We start from the raw sequence: 21834 nt of genomic DNA, 5'->3' as shown, positions 1-21834 counted from the left end.
ATGGGTAGAGTAGCCAAATATTGTACTCAAGCAAGAGTACTGTTACTTGACAAGAATGTGACTCAAGTAAAAGTAAAAAGTAGTCCTCCCAAAAAATTATTTGAGTAAGAGTAAAAGGTACACTGAAAAAAACGACTCAAGTACTGAGTAAATGCTTGATTTTGGGGGAAACAGAAGAGGTTTTTAACCTGGACTTAAAAACATACACACTTGGGGCTGACGTCACTTCTGTTGGCAACTTCTTCCATTTGTGTTCAGCATAATAGCTAAATGCTGCTTCACCATGTTTGCTTTGGACTGTGCTCCACTATTTGACCTAAGTCTGTCGGTCTCAGAGCCCTACTGGGTTTATATTCCCTTCATGTATTCAGGACTTAAACTGTTTAGTGATTTATAGACCAGTAGCAGAACTTTAAAATCTATTCTAAAGCTGACTGGAAGCCAGTGTAAAGATTTTAGAATTGGAGTAATATGCTCTGACCTCTTTGTTCTGGTCAGAACCCGAGCTGCAGCATTCTGAATGAGCTGCAGCTGTTTAATGCTCTTTTTAGGGAGTCCAGTCAGAAGACCATTACAATAGTCAAGTCTACTTGAGATAAAAGCATGGATGAGCTTCTTCGCTTAAGTAGCTAGCGGCATTTAGATTATTGTCACGGATTAAAAGTACTGTTTCTTATTAACATAAGTACTCGAGAAGTAGTAAAAACTATCCTGTAGTAAAACTACTTTGACAAGTACAATTTATCCAAAATGCTACTTGAGTAAATGTCACTGAGTAAATGTAGCGCGTCACTACCCACCTTTGTGTAGCTGTCGGGTGAAATCCCTTCATCTCCAAAATGACAACTTTTCAGGAAATACAAAAATAAATAAGAATAAAATGACAGCTTCCCTGAGTTTCCAAGCACCGCTTTGTTCAAGTTGGTATTATGCCTTCTATTGCTGTCATATATCATTGCACTCTCATATGAACAACAACTAACACCCCAAAATTATGTTCAATCGCTAATTTAATATGCTGAAAAGTCACTTATTTATTAGGGTGTCATGCTTAAAATGATACGAACACAACAGCAACAGTGACGCTAATCCTTGCAAGCCTCTTGAAACCAAGCAATCATTTACCGTTGCTTTGCACTCTGACACAAGAACAGCTATAGCACCCCAAAATTATGTTCAATCACCAATTTAATATGCTGAAAAATTGCGACTTTATTAGGGTGCCACTGAACATGTAAACATGTAAACATGGCAGCCGCAGCGGGGACAGTCTAAACCGCTTAATGTAAGCGTAGAAAAGCGCAATGTCACTTAATATCAGAAAACTATCATGAATCCTCAACCAAACTGTATGGGAACATCTCTACTTATGCTCCCTTTTACCAAGACTATAGCCCAAATATTATGGATTTTACGGATATAAAGTGTGTTCCTTTTTCTCTAGTGAGCATCAATGGAGAGGAAAACACTTAAACGTTCATAAAAAAAAAAAACAACATTGTGCCAATTGTTCTGATATTTTCAGAGGTGTAGGTGGGTATAAAAAGAGATGTCCACATACATTTTGGTGATGATTTGATGACAGTTTTAAGCGACATTGAGCTTTTGGCCAGGAGATCCTCATCAGTTATCCACGATCAGACAAACCCCATGACCTTACAAAAAGCCTTTGTCACAAAATCAAACATCTGTTTAATGTCATCATCCAAAAATTATTTCATCGAACCTTCAAGCCTGTTAAAATAATACTAACATGGTGTCAGGATGGCAGTTGTCCATCGTGACAGCCAGCCGTGCAGATGAAAGTCTGCCTGTGTCACACAATGCCGCCATTCACCCTACAGAAACACCTGTGTCATCCTTTGGAACTCTTTTCCAACAGTTTAGCGACATTTGTGATCCAGTCAATACGTCTGAACTTGACGTGTCAGCCTGTGACAGGCTGACGTGTCCAAGACGTGTGTCATCAGACAACAAGCCTAAAATAAGTAATTGTAAGTCCAGTACTATGAAATAAGTGACAATGTTCATCGGGTTAGGTAGGTCCTTTAAGTCATGTATCAGTGCAATTCTTGGCTTTCAACTTGGTGGAATTTGTTTGGAGCTGGCTGTTTTCTGCTCCAGATGACTGTGCCCAAAGCATTGTTCATGAAGTCTTAATTGGATCGGTTTGGTCCTATAAGGAGACCTCTTGGGATAGGATACAATGTTGAAGAGATTGTCAGGCAGGCCCTTTCGCCAAGCATCAATGACTTCCCAAATGCTATTCTTCCCAGAGGAAGTAAAACCTTTCTTTTTCAGTGTCTTTTGGCATAATGCTTAGCTGTCTCCTTACTTTTGTCTACATAGTTTGCACTCATTTTAAAGTGTTTGTTATGTCAAGAGTGTACGACTCTTGCCACAAAGTGTCTTTTTGTCCACCCTATAGCAGCCAGCAGCTGCGTGGTGACTGAGTGGGCTGAGTGGGATCCGTGCAGTGTATCCTGTGGGATGGGTATGAGAAGACGTGAGCGGATGGTTAAAATGCCTCCTATAGACGGATCAATGTGTAAAACCGAGGTGGCTGAAGTTGACAAATGCATGATGCCGGACTGCTGTGAGTTAAGAATGATTTACTTTCTCTATAATATAAATGCATCAAATATAGTAGAGACCAACTTTTAGTTGATGTTCTTTGTGGTTCAATTTATTGATTTCAATAGTGTGTGCATGTGTTTACAGTTACCATCCCATGTATGTTGTCACCATGGTCTGACTGGAGCGAATGTGGCGTCACGTGTGGGCGTGGCCTACGGACACGCCAGAGGATGCTGAAGTCGGATCCCGCAGGGTGCAATGAAGAGTTGGAACAGACAGAGAAGTGCATGCTGCCAGAGTGTCGTAAGTATCCCACTATCATTCTGCCTTTTTTATGTAATTAATTCAACAGAGTGGAAGCATTTTATTTTGCCTCAAAAGTCTTTTTGGGCAAAGTTTTTAAAGTCCATTGCTCGTGGTACAGTTCTTTTGTTCGTATATTATAAGTTGTGGTAAATTCATTGATTTAAAATAAACATTCACCACTGTCTTAATGCTGGGATGTCATTAAACTAATGAAAAATAATGTAAAAGGTAATGCTTCGTTGTTCACAAGAGGTTGTTGTAACTGGATTTTAAAACCCGGTGAGGAAAAGATATTTTTATTATGCCCTGATTGGCTGATACATACAACCTTAGAATTAAAAGATAAAGTGTAATCTCTGCAGTGGCTTGCAAAGCTATTCATGCCAATTTAACTTTTCTACATTTTCTCACATTACAACTACAAACGGCAACACATTTTACTGGGATTTCAAAACGTTGCGCAGTGGTTTTCAGTAAAAATGTCATGAGTTATTTGGGATATGTTTATTCAGAAAATATGTCGGTTCTTCTTTGCAAAATACTATCAACCCAAACGTGTGTGTGCATGCATCCATGCTGGCGTGTATGTGTGTGTACATGTTTTCTTAATTTCTTCCAGCTATTGATTGCATGGTCTCAGAGTGGTCGGAATGGTCAGAGTGCAACAAGTCCTGCGGTAAAGGACACACCATCCGAACCCGCATGGTAAAACTGGAGCCACAGTTCGGGGGCAGCACGTGTCCCGAGACCATTCAGCGAAAGAAATGCAAGCTCAGGAAGTGCCGATCAAAACCAAAGGAGGAGAGAGGTGAAGGCAAGAGGAGAAGAAGGGGTAAACAGGGGCGAGGTGCAGTATTAGAGGAACAGTCAGGTTGGCGATGACATTTAAATTCTTCTTCAATGCGCGCCACATTAGAGCATTACGAGAGATGCGAGTGTCTTGTCTTTTGCTCCCAAGGTTGCGGGATGCAGCCATGGACCAGCTGGACAGACTGCACCAAATCATGTGGAGGGGGCATCCAGGAGCGTTTCATGCTGAAGAAGAAAAGAGCTAAAAGCACTCTGACGGGCAACTGCAAGGACCGCAAGGAGATACGCGCCTGTAACGTTAATTCCTGCTAGGGGACGCTGTTGCGTTATACAGGGGAGTAGTAGGAAAAATATCTTTCTATGGGTGTGTTTGATATTACAAAAAAGTTCACGAATGATGTTACAGTGTACACGGCAGGGGAGAGCTGCACTTAGTGAGGTGTCTCGAGAGAAAAAGATGACGTGAAGCCTGTGTGCACCTTCAGTGGACAGGGCTGATTTCTTTTTTTATTATTATTATTTTCTTTTATAATTTACAGCACTACAGAAATATTAAAGGGTATTAGCACTCTAGCTTACTTGTATTTTGGTAATTTTGACATCTGGGGCATGAACTAGAGCTACATATCAGAAACTGGGATCAGAATGATTTAGAGCAATTCGTAACAAAATTTACATCCGCTTGCTATGGGAACGTATCACCTTTTTAACGCACCAACTAAATTCGTTTGATTATCTAGTGTGCACAATATATACTTGAAAACTCTCGGCAAATACAAAATATATTACTACATTTTCAAATTAAAAAAAAATAAAGAGGAAATGACTACTTCATTGACTTTTTTTCCCAATGCTATCAATTCCAAATAACACCAGTTTTCATTCTCTTGAGACACAGACTAAAAATGTATACTGCTCACTTCATATGATCATTCAGATTTTCTAACATGGCAAAAAGTCATTTAAAATCGCATGCCAAAATATCTGATAAATGATCAGCTAAACTAAAATTTATTAAAAAAAAGATAATGATAATTTCACTTTGACTTGTTTAAATACCATTTGAAGGGTAGAAACCATCAGAAAAACAGCTAATATGTAAAGCATTTTTTAAGCACGGTAAACCACGTCAAACATGCTGTGTTATAGAATGAATATACTTAAACAGCGGTGTAGTATTTCTTCAACACATCGATGTGAACAAAAGGAGTCTGTAAAGATTAATTAATTGACTGTTTATCTGCTACCTAGCCAACATTTATGAGTAGCAAATGTAATGATTACAAATTGCTACATACACTTCAAATGTTTTTTTTACTGTTAACTGTAACTGTCATATACTGTATTTGTTACTCTATCTGCCATATCAGCTGATGTAGCATTAAAACTGCAATTTTTCTGACTATTTTTGGCATGTACAGTATTATTTTCTTATTTTTTTTTGCTCTGATGATAGTTATAACAATCCACTTTAAAATGCAATGCTAAATGAGTAAATCTGCCTTCATTAGTCTGTGAAAAGCAGACAAAAGTGTCACATTAGATAAATTGTTGGGTTGTCAATTTAATTGTTTTGGCCTTAATTAGTTTTAGGTTTGTAGTCTACTTTTTATTGTGATGTGGCATTAACATTCAGTGTTATTTATCGTTACCTAGGAAATTATGTTGTCATCTTTTTCCTGTTTTGATTGACATGACTCTCAAAGCTCTTATGACTGCAGGCGTTTTTGTGGGATCGTTGGGGATTTGTCAGCTTTCAAGCCTTTTTTTCCTTGTTTTCTTTTGTGACGGTTTTGTAAAACACGCAATAAAAAAAAAGTGAATGTCAAAAAATTGCATTTGATGTTTTATGTATGAAAGCAAACAAATACGAAATAAAATAGTGAGAGACAGGATGTGCTGTAACGCAAAAAAAAATTGTTTATACAAGTTGGCATATATTCAGTATTCCCACTACCAATTTGCCCACACAGAGTTTAACCATTTCTGCCACGCCTTTTGTGTACTTACGTTTTCACCCCACTAGATGGTAATATACATATTTAACGATGGGTTTCAGCACAGAGGATCTTAAGACCGTATAACAACTAGACTTTTTAAAAAATCATGCGTACTAGAACATTTTTACATAAAAGAAAATCAATTTTTCATATGCTTAGCTGCATTTTCCACACTACTACCAGGGTGTCCCACGCCTCTTGCCCAGAGTCAGCTGGGATAGGCTCCAGCTCAACCGTGAGTCTGAACAGAATAAGGAACATAGAAATGAGATGGGTGGGTGTATTTCATTTTCTGATCAGTGCCTTGGATCCACAAAATATAGTATAACAGTTCAACTGAGGTACACAAAGTTTAGAGGCTCCTTTCTCCTCAATCTAAATTGTTCAAGCCCAACAGTAAAATACTGTAAATCCTGAACATTTGCAACACGACTGATTGTTTAGCTATTTGTCAAAAATTCAATGCGACTACATAACAGTCATGAACATCCTAAAAGTACACGTTGTCTAATGCTTTCTTAGATCTACATATTCATGTTTCTTATAATGATATTCAATATTGTTCCGGTATACAGTAACAATACAATAATGTATGTATTTGCACAGTGCCCAGTCTTGAGTTGTTCAAAAGAGAGAATTGAGATGAGAAATGTTTTTCTTCTGTATGTATTTATTTATAATTTAAAGTAAAAACATACCATAATGACACTAATAAACTACTGGAACAGTCTTTCTGCCTGTGATTGAGTGACTTCGTGTGAAATTGCATGCTCAAATAGCTGCTCCACTGAACATTTAATATTGATGAGCATCGTTTGCACAAGACAGCAGGACTGGTTTTCATTCATTCTCATTATATGTTACAATTCAAACAGACACCTCAGAGGCAGATATGCTAAATCTAATAAAAATCACAGCTTTTCGCTGGCTTATTAGATTCACACAAGATGTCGGGTGATTGTATAACGTTTGCCTCTGGTGTCAAGTCAGAGAAAAAGATTTTTTGTTTTGAAATAGGCAGTGTTAGCAGGCAGCACAGTTGAAAATCTTGCCATAGTGTAATTGTAGAAGCTTGCCCGTCTTTATGTGCCCTGTCATTGACCTGAACGGGATAAGTGGTACACATTGGATGGATGGCAAGGTTTTGGCTGGTAATAAGTTTAACATATCTGAAAGGATTGTAGTTTACAAAGAGCTCACCAGTAAGATACCTTTTAATACAAAAATTAAATCTGAGGGGCATTGCGTTCAGTGGCAGAACGAGACCAGTTTCACTAGGGGGGTCCAGGCAGGGGCCAGGGGTTTTGTCAGAGGGGGACATTTTTAAACACACACACACTAGACATACAGTATAAGAACACACTTTATTTCATTGTATTCTAAAGCCTGACCATGCAATCAATTCAAGCCTTAATTTGTAATATTTGTTTCTTGGTTCTGATTGCGTCTTTGCCAGGTGGATGGCAACATTGTGCTAGGATTTAAAACAAAACGCACTCAAGGATCCCACTAGAATATTGAACTGTGACATACATTAGTTCTGCCTTTTGCATGAATGTAATATCACAATGTTAGTATTTCCAGGGTGGCACGGTGGACGACTGGTTAGAGCGTCAGCCTCACAGTTCTGAGGACCTGGGTTCAAACCCTGGCCCCGCCTGTGTGGGTTTTCTCCGGGCACTCCAGTTTCCTCCCACATCCCAAAAACATGCATGAATGGGAGACTCTAAATAGCCTGTAGGTGTGAATGTGAGTGCGAATGGTTGTTTGTTTATGTATGCCCTGCGATTGGCTGGCAACCAGTTCAGGGTGTACCCTGCCTGCTGCCCGATGACAGCTGGGATTGGCTCCAGCACGCCCACGACCCTAGTGAGCATAAAGCGGTACAGACAATGGATGGATGGATGTACCTCCACAATTGAATTCTACATAGTTCTCAGTCTTTGCAATGTTTTCGACAATTATCTTCAAACATTTATGATGAATAGATTTATATACAAATCTCAGAATTCACTTCATAGGGTCTTTCAAGTTTTTGTCTGGGTACAGCATGAGATATCGTTACACATACTGAATGCTTCAGTTGTTGATGTGTTTAATATAAGTTTTCAGTCCCTTCAACATTCAATAGATACACTGACTCGCTCATTAAACAGCAACATTTTTCCCGATTTGAGTAAATGAAGCTTAATGGTTTTCTGCTGACTTTTCCTATTTGTGCTTCTCCGTTCCTGTTTTGCTAAATACATTCACAAAACAAACTGGTTGGATACAGTTTACCTAATGATCTGATAATGACAATTTGGGGATACACAGCACAGAGCAAGAGTGTGTGGGAATATATGAAAATTAAGCTTTTTTCTTTTTTTTCCTTTTTTTTTTTTTACACCTACACATTTGCATAACCAAATTATCAGCAGGGCACAACTGGTGGCTTTCATGATGAATGTCTATCGGTTTTTCTGCATCCCTCCACTCCCAGTCAATGATAGTCTCTCATAGATGCTCAAATATAGTACAGTCTTTCCATCAAATTGCAGTACAGTGTTTTCAGTCCAGTTAGAAATGTAAATCAATTTCACTTGCTGTTGTGGCTAATGGAACAGACAACACGCGGAGAGTCGAAAAAAACCTCTATTTAGGAATGGTTTTCAGGTGCTGATCACCTATCTTTGGCCTCACCCCATTCTTTCTGGCTAGTTCCTGACTCGTTGTATGGCATCACCACTAGCAGTAACATGATGTTCAGCCCAAATAATTTGCTTAGGTAGAGCAACTCCAACACGGCCTGTGGATGTTTCTGTCTAGAAGAACATCCAATATCCACAAGTGCCTGTTCTTACAGCTTGGCACTGTGCAACCCAACTGGCAATTGCCAGAAAACACCAGAATGGGCAGACTTGCCAGTTGCCTGCTGTTCTATTCACGGACAAGAGCAGGTTCATCCGATGCACATGATGGACATCGAGTCTCGGGATGTTATGGAGAATGTTTTACTGCCTCCTCTAACAAGACAAGTGTGGTACGGAGTGGTGTGGTTGGTCATTGGAGGCATATCCTTGGATGGTTGCTCAGATGTTCCAGACTGCTGTTATATCAGGGTGAGATCCTCAGAACCATTGACAAACCATATGCTGGCGCAGTGAGCTCTGGGTTCTTTCTGATACAAAGCCCGGCCTCATTAGGCTAAGTTCTGTGTCAGCAGTTTCTAGATGATACAGGCATTCAGGCAATTGCCTGGCCCGCTTGTTCCCCTGACATGATTCCATTGGTGCACTTCTGGGACATCATGTATTGTTGAATTCACAGCCGCCATATCACACCACAGACTGTCCAGGAGTTGACTAATGCCCTGGTCCCCTGGGGGAGGGTCCCCGACCATCCGTTGTCTCAGCAAGAGCATGTCCAGACATTATAAGTGATACTTATACATTCATACTGAGAATGCAGCCCTATGGGGGGCACAAGCCAGTGCAAACTGTAGGCCGGTCCCAAGCCCGGATAAATGCAGAAGGTTGCGTCAGGAAGGGCATCCGGCTTAAAACTTTGCCAAACAAAGAATTCCATCCCGGATCGGTCGTGGCCCGGGTTAACAACGTCCGCCACCGGCGCCGTCAACCTGCAGGGCGCCGGTGGAAATTCAGCTACTGTGGGTCAAAGTCGAAGAGGAAGAAGAGGTGGAAAGCGGGTTCTTCGGTAGAAAGAGAAGAGGAAAACACAGAGCCTAGAACTGAATGTGGGGACTTTGAATGTTGGGACTATGACAGGAAAATCTCGGGAGTTGGTTGACATGATGATTAGGAGAAAGGTTGATATATTATTTGTTCAGGAGACCAAGTGGAAAGGCAGTAAGGCTAGAAGTTTAGGGGCAGGGTTTAAATTATTTTACCATGGTGTAGATGGGAAGAGAAATGGAGTCGGAGTTGGCTAAGAATGTCTTGGAGGTGAAAAGAGTATCAGATCGAGTGATGAGGCTGAAACTTGAAATTGAGGGTGTTATATATAATGTGATTAAATGCAGCCCTATGGGGGGCACAAGTCAGTGCAAACTGTAGGCCGGTCCCAAGCCCGGATAAATGCAGAGGGTTGCGTCAGGAAGGGCATCCGGCTTAAAACCTTGCCAAACAAATATGAGCGTTCATCCAAAGAATTCCATACCGGATCGGTCGTGGCCCGGGTTAACAACGTCCGCCACCGGCGCCGTCAACCTGCAGGGCGCCGTTGGAAATTCAGCTACTGTGGGTCGAAGTCAAAGAAGAAGAAGTGAAATGGAGTCGGGATTATTTGAAAAGAAGAGTTGGCTAAGAATGTCTTGGAGGTGAAAAGAGTATCAGATCGAGTGATGAGGCTGAAATTTGAAATTGAGGGTGTTATGTGTAATGTGATTAGTGGCTATGCCCCACAGGTAGGATGTGACCTAGAGGTGAAAGAGAAATTCTGGAAGGAGCTAGATGATGTAGTTCTGAGCATCCCAGACAGAGAGAGAGTCGTAATTGGTGCAGATTGTAATGGACATGTTGGTGAAGGTAATAGGGGTGATGAAGAAGTGATGGGTAAGTACGGCATCCAGGAAAGGAACTTGGAGGGACAGATGATGGGAGACTTTGCAACAAGGATGCAAATGGCTGTAGTGAACACTTTTTTCCAGAAGAGGCACGAACATAGGGTGACCTACAAGAGCGGCGGTAGAAGCACACAGGTGGATTACATCTTGTGCAGACGATGTAATCTGAAGGAGGTTACCAACTGTAAGGTAGTGGTAGGGGAGAGTGTGGCTAGACAGCATAAGATGGTGGTGTGTAAGATGACTCTGGTGGTGGGGAGGAAAATTAGGAAGACAAAGGCAGAGAAGAGAACCATGTGGTGGAAGCTGAGACAGGACGAGTGTTGTGCAGCTTTTCGGGAAGAGGTGATACAGGCTCTCGGTGGACGGGAGGAGCTTCCAGAAGACTGGACCACTGCAGCCAAGGTGATCAGAGAAGCAGGCAGGAGAGTACTTGGTGTATCTTCTGGCAGGAAAGGAGAGAAGGAGACTTGGTGGTGGAACCTCACAGTACAGAAAATCATACAAGGAAAAAGGTTAGCTAAGAAGAAGTGGGACACTGAGAGGACCGAGGAGAGGCGAAAGGAATACATTGAGATGCGACACAGGGCAAAGGTAGAGGTGGCAAAGGCAAAACAAGAGGCATATGATGACATGTATGGCAGGTTGGACACTAAAGAAGGAGAAAAGGATCTGTACAGGCTGGCCAGACAGAGGGATAGAGATGGGAAGGATGTGCAGCAGGTTAGGGTGATTAAGGATAGAGATGGAAATATGTTGACTGGTGCCAGCAGTGTGCTAGCTAGATGGAAAGAATACTTCGAGGAGTTGATGAATGAGGAAAATAATAGAGAAGGGAGAGTAGAAGAGGCAAGTGTGGTGGACCAGGAAGTGGCAATGATTAGTAAGGGGGAAGTTAGAAAGGCATTAAAGAGAATGAAAAATGGAAAGGCAGTTGGTCCTGATGACATTCCTGTGGAGGTATGGAAGCATCTAGGAGAGGTGGCTGTGGAGTTTTTGACCATCTTGTTCAATAGAATTCTAGTGCGTAAGAAGATGCCTGAGGAATGGAGGAAAAGTGTACTGCTGCCCATTTTTAAGAACAAAGGTGATGTGCAGAGCTGTGGCAACTATAGAGGAATAAAGTTGATGAGCCACACAATTAAGTTATGGGAAAGAGTAGTGGAGGCTAGACTCAGGACAGAAGTGAGTATTTGCGAGCAACAGTATGGTTTCATGCCTAGAAAGAGTACCACAGATGCATTATTTGCCTTGAGGATGTTGATGGAAAAGTACAGAGAAGGTCAGAAGGAGCTACATTGTGTCTTTGTAGATCTAGAGAAAGCCTATGACAGAGTACCCAGAGAGGAACTGTGGTACTGCATGCGGAAGTCTGGAGTGGCAGAGAAGTATGTTAGAATAATACAGGACATGTACGAGGGCAGCAGGTGCTGTAGGTATGACAGACGAATTTAAGGTGGACGTGGGACTGCATCAGGGATCAGCCCTGAGCCCCTTCCTTTTTGCAGTGGTGATGGATAGGCTGACAGATGAGGTTAGACTGGAATCCCCGTGGACCATGATGTTTGCAGATGACATTGTGATCTGCAGTGAAAGCAGGGAGCAGCTGGAGGAACAGTTAGAAAGATGGAGGCATGCACTGGAAAGAAGAGGAATGAAGATTAGCCGAAGTAAAACACAATATATGTGCATGAATGAGAGGGGTGGTGGGGGAAGAATGAGGCTACAGGGAGAAGAGATAGCAAGGGTAGAGGACTTTAAATACTTGGGGTCAACCGTCCAGAGCAATGGTGAGTGTGGTCAGGAAGTGAAGAAACGGGTCCAAGCAGGTTGGAACGGGTGGAGGAAGGTGTCAGGTGTGTTATGTGACAGAAGATTCTCTGCTAGGATGAAGGGCAAAGTTTATAAAACAGTGGTGAGGCCAGCCATGATGTATGGATTAGAGACAGTGGCACTGAAAAGACAACAGGAAGCAGAGCTGGAGGTGGCGGAAATGAAGATGTTGAGGTTCGCTCTTGGAGTGACCAGGTTGGATAAAATTAGAAATGAGCTCATGAGAGGGACAGCCAAGGTTCGATGTTTTGGAGACAAAGTTAGAGAGAGCAGACTTCAATGGTTTGGACACATCCAGAGGAGAAATCGTGAGTATATTGGTAGAAGGATGATGAGGATGGAGCTGCCAGGCAAGAGAGCTAGAGGAAGACCAAAGAGAAGGTTGATGGATATCGTGAGAGAAGACATGATGGCAGTTGGTGTTCGAGAGGAGGATGCAGGAGACTAACGGGACAAGCCGAAAGGAAAAGAAGAAGATATATAATCTGATTAGTGGCTATGCCCCACAGGTAAGATGTGACCTAGAGGTGAAATAGAAATTCTGGAAGGAGCTAGACGAAGTAGTTTTGAGCATCCCAGACAGAGAGAGAGTCGTGATTGGTGCGGATTATAATGGACATGTTGGTGAAGGAAATAGGGGTGATGAAGAAGTGTTGGGTAAGTACGGCATCCAGGAAAGGAACTTGGAGGGACAGATGGTGGTAGACTTTGCAAAAAGGATGCAAATGGCTGTAGTGAACACTTTTTTTCCAGAAGAGGCAGCAACATAGGGTGACCAACAAGAGCGGAGGTAGAAGCACGCAGGTGGATTACATTTTGTGCAGACGATGTAATCTGAAGGAGGTTACCAACTGTAAAGTAATGTTGGTGGTGGGGAGGAAGATTAGGAAGACAAAGGCAGAGCAGAGAACCATGTGGTGGAAGCTGAGACAGGACGAGTGTTGTGCAGCTTTTCGGGAAGAGGTGAGACAGGCTCTCGGTGGACAGGAGGAGCTTCCAGAAGACTGGACCATTGCAGCCAAGGTGATCAGAGAGGCAGGCAGGAGAGTACTTGGTGTATCTTCTGGCAGGAAACGAGAGAAGGAGACTTGGTGGTGGAACCTCACAGTACAGGAAATCATACAAGGAAAAAGGTTAGCTAAGAAGAAGTGGGACACTGAGAGGACCGAGGATAGGCGAAAGGAGTACATTGAGATGCGACATAGGGCAAAGGTAGAGGTGGCAAAGGCCAAACAAGAGGCATAGGATGACATGTATGGCAGGTTGGACACTAAATGATCTATACAGGCTGGCCAGACAGAGGGACAGAGATGGGAAGGATGTGCAGCAGGTTAGGGTGATTATGGATAGAGATGGAAATATGTTGACTGATGCCAGTCGTGTGCTAGATAGATGGAAAGAATACTTTGAGGAGTTGATGAATGAGGAAAATGAGAGAGAAAGGAGAGTAGAGGAGGCAAGTGTGGTGCACCAGGAAGTGGCAATGATTAGTAAGGGGGAAGTTAGAAAGGCATTAAAGAGGATGAAAAATGGAAAAGTCAGTTGGTCCTGATGATATTCCTGAGGATGTTGATGGAAAAGTACAGAGAAGGTCAGAAGGAGCTACATTGTGTCTTTGTAGATCTAGAGAAAGCCTATGACAGAGTACCCAGAGAGGAACTGTGGTACTGCATGCGGAAGACTGGAGTGACAGAGAAGTATGTTAGAATAATACAGGACATGTACGAGGGCAGCAGGTGCTGTAGGTATGACAGACGAATTTAAGGTGGAGGTGGGACTGCATCAGGGATCAGCCCTGTGCCCTTTCCTGTTTGCAGTGGTGATGGATAGGCTGACATATCAGGTTAGACTGGAATCCCCGTGGACCATGATGTTTGCAGATGGCATTGTGATCTGCAGTGAAAGCAGGGAGCAGGTGGAGGAACAGTTAGAAAGATGGAGGCATGCACTGGAAAGCAGAGGAATGAAGATTAGCCGAAGTAAGACAGAATATATGTGCATGAATGAGAGGGGTGGTGGGGGAAGAGTGTGGCTACAGAGAGAAGAGATAGCAAGGGTGGAGGACTTTCCATCCATCCAGAGCAATGGTGAGTGTGGTCAGGAAGTGGAGAAACGGGTCCAAGCAGGTTGGAACGGGTGGAGGAAGGTGTCAGGTGTGTTATGTGACAGAAGAGTCTCTGCTAGGATGAAGGGCAAAGTTTATAAAACAGTGGCACTGAAGAAACAACAGGAAGCAGAGCTGGTGGTGGCGGAAATGAAGATGTTGAGGTTCGCTCTTGGAGTGACCAGGTTGGATAAAATTAAAAATGAGCTCATCAGAGGGACAGCCAAGGTTTGATGTTTTGGAGACAAAGTTAGAGAGAGCAGACTTCGATGGTTTGGACACATCCAGAGGAGAAATAGTGAGTATATTGGTAGAATGATGATGATGATTGAGCTGCCAGGCAAGAGAACTAGAGGAAGACCAAAGAGAAGGTTGATGGATGTCGTGAGGGAAGACATGAGGGCAGTTGGTGTTCGAGAGGAGGATGCAGGCTTACATGAAAAAGGAGCAGAGTAAATTGAGTGACATCAAGAGGAATCGTTTCAACTGTGCTGTTGGTTTTGTTGGTTCCAACTGTGCAATGAGCAAAAATGCTAATGTGTGATAACATTCCCACATCAAAATTGTAACGTATCATCATAGATGACAGTATGACACCATTGAGATTATTGACAAGCCCTCACTTTCTGGTCCATCAATATACAGGGTGACTGAAAAGTAACTCCCTATTTTTCATCCATCCATCCATTTCCCTTATCAGCTGCATTACATACAATTGTGTACTTCCCTGTGGTTGCTCAATTTGACCAACTTCTTCTACAAGCCAAAAGTGCTCCCATTTTCCTTGTGTGACTCATCAGCACCACATTGAATAAAAGCATCCATCCATTTTCTGCACCGCTTATCCTCACTACGATCATGGGCGTGCTGGAGCCTATCCCAGCTGACTCTGGGCGAGAGGCGGGGTACACCCTGAACTGGTCGCCAGCCAATCGCAGTGCACATTTAAGCAAACAACCATTTACACTCACATTCACACCTGTGTGCAATTTAGAGTCTTTAATTAACCTACCGTGCATGTTTTTGGAATGTCGGAGGAAACCCACGCAGGGAAGGCCGGATTTTAAACCTAGGTCCTCAGAACTGTGAGGCAGATGTGCTAACCAATTCTTCACCGTGCCGGCCCCTATTTTCCAGTACCAATTTAAAGTAGTTTATTTCTGAACTATCATTCTTACAAGAAATGATTAAGGTAAGAAAGCGTATAGCATGGAGTTTTATTTACAGTTCGAAATGGGCTTCTTGTATTTGCCCTTCAATTCCTTCTAAAGTCGTTATTTTAAAAATTTGTTGGTTTTACAGTTATTGCAGTTAATTGTCCAATTGATGAAATATTCTTAAACAAAACAAAACAAAAAATGATGCCCCAAAAAATAGGGAGTTACTTTTCAGTCACCCTGTACATATAGACTGTGTAAATGCATCATAGTCCATTGCTGTGTCACTGCATATTGAAAAGGCTTATTTAAAACGAGGTAATTTTCAGGAAGTTAATGTTGTTAAGGCCAAACTGTTAAAATATACAATAGCCCATGACGACAAGGTAATACTTACCAATAACCAATATGAATCCAGGCAATTACAGTATGTGTTATGGGTATCGCTTAAAGATGGACTTAATGGGAAGTCTTGCTCATTATATTAAAAAGATGTTTGCATTGGACTGAATTTAAATTAGCAGACTTTCCTAAAACAGCACACCCATAAAACCCACAAATACAAGGTGTCCCATAAGTTTCCATACAATTTATTTTTGTTAATTTTTTTTTACATTCTGTTTATATTTCAGATATTCTACCAATTGTGTTTGAATAAAGAGCAACAAATAGAAATCAGACTGAGGGAAGCACTTGCATAGATGCAATTGTATTTTGACATGAGATTTTTCCATCCCTGCTGAATAACGATGGTAACTTCTCAGTTTACATAACTGTCGTCTCAAGATAGACAAAGGCTGTGACAACACCAGACACGCAGAAACGCAATCTGGTGTATGCGGTCAAGTGCAGTGAGGAATGCACAGATACATACATTGGGAAAAACAAGCAACTACTGAGCAGACACATGGCACAACAAACTCCTCAGGTCAGGACTCAGCTGCCTACCGGCACCTCCAAGATAAACAGCACTCTTTTGAGGACAAAAATGTGTATATTCTGGACAGGGAAGACAGATGGTTTAAAAGAGATGAGAGAGGCCATATACACAAAGATGGAAAAAACATTGTTTCACAGAAGCGGGGGCTTACAACATCACCTATCACCACTTACAATACTGTCCTTTCGTCCATCCCAAAGAAACTCAATAATTCTGCCTCCAAACAGCACGGCTTCCTTAACCATTAGGTAACTCCACGGCCACTTTACAAATGAATAGAATATTAATGAGGGAGTTTCCACCCAATGTCTCAGGTGGACGGACAATGGCCTCTCGGCCAGGCCGTTTAATGGCTCTCCCCCTTTTTTGGATTTCAAAAGAATTATTTCATATGTGGTGTAGGGCATGCCTCTAATTTGGAGCATAAATAGTTGAGTTTTTCACACAAACACTGGCTAGTGCGTCCTAAAAAAGGCCTTGTTGCATGAACTGAAGAAGCTTGCTCGTATTTCAGAGACATAAGTGCCTGTTCATGAACACATTGCTTAGAACTCCAACTTACCTTTTCTTCCGCTTGCCCCATGCAGACACTCCCTAGCTGTCACTGTCCTGTCACTGCCTGTTCCTCCTCTTTGCTGCCATTCCACCTGTTTTTCAAACACTGCCAGAGGTGGGTGGATTAGCAAAATATTGCACTCAAGTAAGAGTACTGTTACTTTAGAATAATATGTCTCGAGTAAAAGTAAAAAGCAGTCCTCCAAATATTTACAGTATTTGCGTAAGAGTGAGACAGTACTCAGTGAAAAAACTACTAAAGTAAAGAATAACTGGTCAGTAACTTCTGTTTAAAAAAAAAAATCGGAGCATAAAGGTCAAATAAAAAATAATGACTGAATGAAGAAGCTGTTTGCTGACCAGACCTATTGATAGTGTGTGTGTGTGCGTGTGTGTGTGAGCGTGTGTGTGTATGCGTGTGTGTGTATTTTTCCCCCTCTTTTTTAAAATGTTTATAAGCTGTTTTTGTTTCTTTGTTTTCAAATGCTTTTAATCATGTAAAGCACATTGAGTTACCTTGTGTATGAAATGCGCTAAATAAATACATTTGCTTTGCTTTGCTTCACCCGCACCTCTAAGAGAAACAAGCACTCTTTTGAGGACAAAAATGTGTATATTTCGGACAGGGAGGACAGATGGTTTGAAAGATGGGTGAGAGAGGTCATATACAAAAAGGTGGAAAAACCATCGCTTAACAGAGGAGGGGGGCTTACAACATTCACTATCTCCAATTTACAATCCATCCCATATCCATACATCCATTCCAAAGAAACTCAATAATTCACGGCCTTCTCGACCATTAGGTAACTCGATGACCGCTTCACAACTGAATGGAATATTAATGAGGTAGTATCCACCCAACGACTCTAGTGGACTGACAGTGCCCCCCGCCCAGGCAGTTGAACGGCTCTCTCCCTTGAATTGAATCATCTGACGTCAGCGTGTTAAAGCTTCTAAACTATGTGATTGTGCCAGCCAAGTGTCATTTACGCAACAGGCCAATGAACTGCTGTTATGGCCGGCAGTTTTCCGCGCTTGCTCTGTCACCTTCATTCTATCGCCGTTATTTATCGTGTTACATTGTTTTTGACCAGTATAAAAACTGCAGGGAACAAAAACAACCTGAAAAACGGCAGGGGACATGTTCCCCGTGTTCCCCTCATAAATTACACCGATGCTCTAAGTCAACTACAAGAGACAAATTCCTTGTGCGTTTGGTCAGGAAAGATGATTCTGATTCTGCTATACGTTAAAAAAAATGTATATCGTTTGTATTGCAGATATATTTTACTATAGTAAGTTTTAATCGGACCTCAGAGTCTGGAAATGTGGCACTTAAAAAGCTATTGTGTGACAACAAGCGTAAGGTTGCAATGTTTAATGGCACAAGTTGCAGTAGATATCCCAGACCAGAATATTTGAAGATTTCTGTTGCTATGGGATCCGGTGTCTGTACCTGCATCACTTTCGATACCACCACGTGTAAAGAACGTGATTCTATTGTATGGTGTCACAAGTTTCTCAGATCTCTTGATCACAGTAGGGAGCACCTGCAGAGGAGGTGCGAGCTGGGGTATATTTCAGATATGTTTTCAAAAGATTTTCCATTTCTATGACACAAAATCCCATCCATCCATAAAGAAATGATTTATTAATAACAACTGAAAGGACATTTTAACCAGGTCAGATTGTGTTTACATAATGGACTGACAGAAACAAAGCTTTTGGCAAAACTCAATTAAGCCGAATGCATGCATTTTATTGACAGATACAAATCATCACTGCTACTTGTGACCGTGTCCAAAACACTTTTCAAAAACTAAACATAAAAATGACTTAAAAATACAACAAGGCGTGGTCTCACTTTAAAGAAAAACAGCATTGTCAACAATTCTTGCACTGTTTTATTATGAATTATTATTATTATTATTAATCTAAGGTCTGATCCAAGGGTCTGTCCAAACCCAAATTCAATTATGTGTACAGTATGTTGCAAAGACATAGCAGGATAATATGTGAATTAACCAATCATTGTGGTAATATTGGTCTGGATTGACAATGTTTTTAATTTAAATACACAATAAAATTGGGAAAACTGTTAAAATAGCATATTGACAATGGTTGGTTTGTGATAATTAGCCATTCTTTTTAAATGAATCCCCGTATCAATGTCTAGTTTTCAGACCTGTTTTTATTTTTTTATTTACTGTATATGGGGGTATATCCTAACTTAAGATGGTTAATTAAAGTGCCCCCAAGCAAAATATACTACATAAAAACTGTACATAGATACACTGTTTGATCATAACAAATAGCAATAATTGGAAGAAAAGGGATCACTTCTCTGAAAACACACCAAATCAATATTTCTCTACTATGCTTCTATTTTCTGTTTTGGGACCACACACTGGGAAAAATGCTACTTAAATTGTTAGGAAAAAAAAAGTTATATTCTTTGTTAGCCTCTTGACATATTCTTGAAGCAAATACATTAATTTATGTTTAGATAAGAGAAGAAGCATATGAGAAAGCTGAATGGAAAAACTAATATTTTCACTTGGAATCGCTGACATTTCTGTTGAACCAACCTTCACTTTATAAGCCTTACGGTTGAGAAAATATATGCTAGCTCATCAATCACAACTAAAGTTGCATCTTCCACAAAAGTTATTTTCAAAATATTAATACTGTTAGGAACAGCTAAAATAATGACACTATATACTGCAGCAGTTCAGTTGGAATGTTAATGTTTTTTTTTTTTGTTTTTTTTTAGAACTAAGAAAAAAGTAGGGATAAGCCTTCGGGGTACTTTTCCAGGTCCATTCTTCATTATTCTACCAACCTGAGTCTTTGGGTACATGTGTGCATGTGCGTGTATTTGTTCGTGTGTGTGTGTTCATGGTGAGGGTGGTGCCTTCAGAGAATTGATGGATCCGCCTTGACTTCCATTGCCTGCTGCTCCCTGTCCAACCCACTGATTCACCACAAACAAAGAAGACAAGAATGATGCAGTTAGTTGCGGAAAAATGCACATGTGAAAATCTTTCAAATACTGTAGTTGGAAATCATATTAATGACAGTCTGTGTGGAGTTCAGATTTTCTGTGAATAGAGTTGACTCTGGTGCCATTTTAGGTCCTGTAAAAGGTGAGATACCCATGGACAGAGGCTCCTTTCAAAGATTCCTTTCAAATTATTTCGAAGTGCTGGCAAAACCTGTTCTTTTAATTTAGCCACACATTCATGTGACAAATGGAAGCAAACAAGATTCTGCCTCCCTTTCCACCCTTTGCTTTTTCCTCAATAACATCAAAAATGGTTTTAAAATGACTCTGGTTGTCACGGTCTGTGTTTTGTGTTGGGTTGTGTTTAGTTTAGTTCCATGTTGTTCATGTTGTGTGCTCATTTAGTTATTGTGTCCACCTGTTCTCATCAACCTTCTACCTTGTGTCGACCAATCAGCTCCCTCTGGCCGCTCGTGTCTTGTCCAGGCGTTCCTCGTTGTCTCGTCAATCTGTTTGTATTTAGTTCCCTGGTTTCTTTCACTTCTTGTCAGTTCATTGTCATTGTCTCTGTCTGTGCCACATCTTAGTTACCAGTCATGTTTTGTTTCCATTTTTGGTTTATTCGGGTGTTTCTTTGTTACTTTGGTTATCTATTGTGGGACTTTGTTTAGTTTGCTTTATCCATATTCCTTGTTTGCCCTTTTTTGGAGATTAAATATAATTTTTGGGAGACACATGCCTTGCCTCCCTGCTTCCTTGCATTTGGGTCCTCCATGTTTTTGCTTTGCCTTCCTCGCCTTCAAATAACCTAAGTGTGACCCTGGTGACCCTTTTGTCGTTATCAAATTATTGTGTGTATGCGTTTCTGACCATGACTGAAGAGGCTTATTCTCAGATGATCATTGTTGCTCCATTAAACCAGCAGAGGTGTAATTGGAAGCACTGCTACAGGATTTTTATTTTGTAGTATCAGCGGATTTTGAGCATGGGACTTAATTACTTGATCTTTAAAATTATTATTTTAAATTGTTGTAATATTATGTTATAATGTATATTGTATTGATCGTGGTTAGCATGTATGCCTCACATTTGAGTGGTTCTGTGTTTGAATCTCAGCTCAGGCCCCCTGTGTGGAGTTTGCATTTTCTTCCGGTGTTTGTGTACGTTTTCTCTGGGTACGCTATCACATTCTAAAAGCATGCATGTTAGATTGTTTAAAGACTCAAAATTGTCAATCGGCGTAAATGTGAGTGTTAATGTTTCTTTTTCTTTCTGCGCCCAACGATTGACTCAGCGGGGATAAACCCTAATGAGCAGCCCTGATGCGAACAGACCATGTACATAGTGGATCAATGGAAAACATGCAGTCCTAAATGCTTCACAAGTGTAAAAATTGGATTTTAGAAAGTTTGATGAATTAGATCGATTGATTTTAGTTTCCTAATACTGGGTTTGGAGGTGGGGAACACAATACAATAAATATCAATGTTCTTTTTGAATCACTATACCTCACAACCAGGCTATAAGGGTTATGGTTGTTTTCCAATTTTCAAGCTATCTTTAGCTTGGCAGAAAATGATGTCTGGCCTTCCGCTGCCAAGAAACTGCCTGACCATAAACCTAAATGAAATGAGGGGCTATGCCATGGACTCCCATCTGCTGGGACGGAGCGCTACTCCACATCGAGGAGAGGACCTTCTGGCTCTCCCAGACAACGACAGCAGCCACCGGGAAAATGGCTTCAAGTTGAGCACCAGGTATCGCTGTTCTAAACATTGACCTTTTAAACACTTCAAACTGACGAATATTATGTTAACTGTTGTAATGGAATGTTATAGAGGAGTCTCAATAATTGAACCTCTTTATTTCATTGTGATATAACTTCAGTCCTGATAATATGTAACTAAAGCAGGATACCCAGCACTGGTCAGACTTAATTATCTTAATAATTTTCTACAAGTGCTACTTTTGGCTTTGGTGAGAG

General features: G+C 41.2%; 2 protein-coding genes across 3 annotated transcripts in view; one reads left to right on the top strand and one right to left on the bottom strand.

The window, feature by feature from the left end:
• The window catches only part of spon1b (spondin 1b), a 129585-nt gene extending 123162 nt beyond the window's left edge, over window positions 1-6423 (top strand). For both annotated transcript variants that reach the window (XM_061772645.1, XM_061772644.1), the window contains 4 exons: window positions 2429-2596; window positions 2722-2880; window positions 3503-3754; window positions 3842-6423. In XM_061772645.1, coding sequence (XP_061628629.1) covers window positions 2429-2596; window positions 2722-2880; window positions 3503-3754; window positions 3842-4005 — 743 coding nt within the window. In that variant the 3' untranslated portion in view covers window positions 4006-6423. The remainder of the gene's footprint in view (window positions 1-2428; window positions 2597-2721; window positions 2881-3502; window positions 3755-3841) is intronic.
• Window positions 6424-18478: 12055 nt separating this feature from the next.
• The window catches only part of syt9b (synaptotagmin IXb), a 47771-nt gene continuing 44415 nt past the window's right edge, over window positions 18479-21834 (bottom strand). The window contains 1 exon segment of the mRNA XM_061774375.1: window positions 18479-19820. Within this exon segment, the coding sequence (XP_061630359.1) occupies window positions 19743-19820 (78 nt within the window). The 3' untranslated portion in view covers window positions 18479-19742.

The sequence above is a fragment of the Phyllopteryx taeniolatus genome, chromosome 5 (assembly GCF_024500385.1).
Source record: "Phyllopteryx taeniolatus isolate TA_2022b chromosome 5, UOR_Ptae_1.2, whole genome shotgun sequence".
NCBI lineage: Eukaryota > Metazoa > Chordata > Actinopteri > Syngnathiformes > Syngnathidae > Phyllopteryx > Phyllopteryx taeniolatus.
The sequence above is the reverse complement of the archived record's forward strand: the minus strand, read 5'-3'. Positions and strand labels throughout refer to the sequence as shown.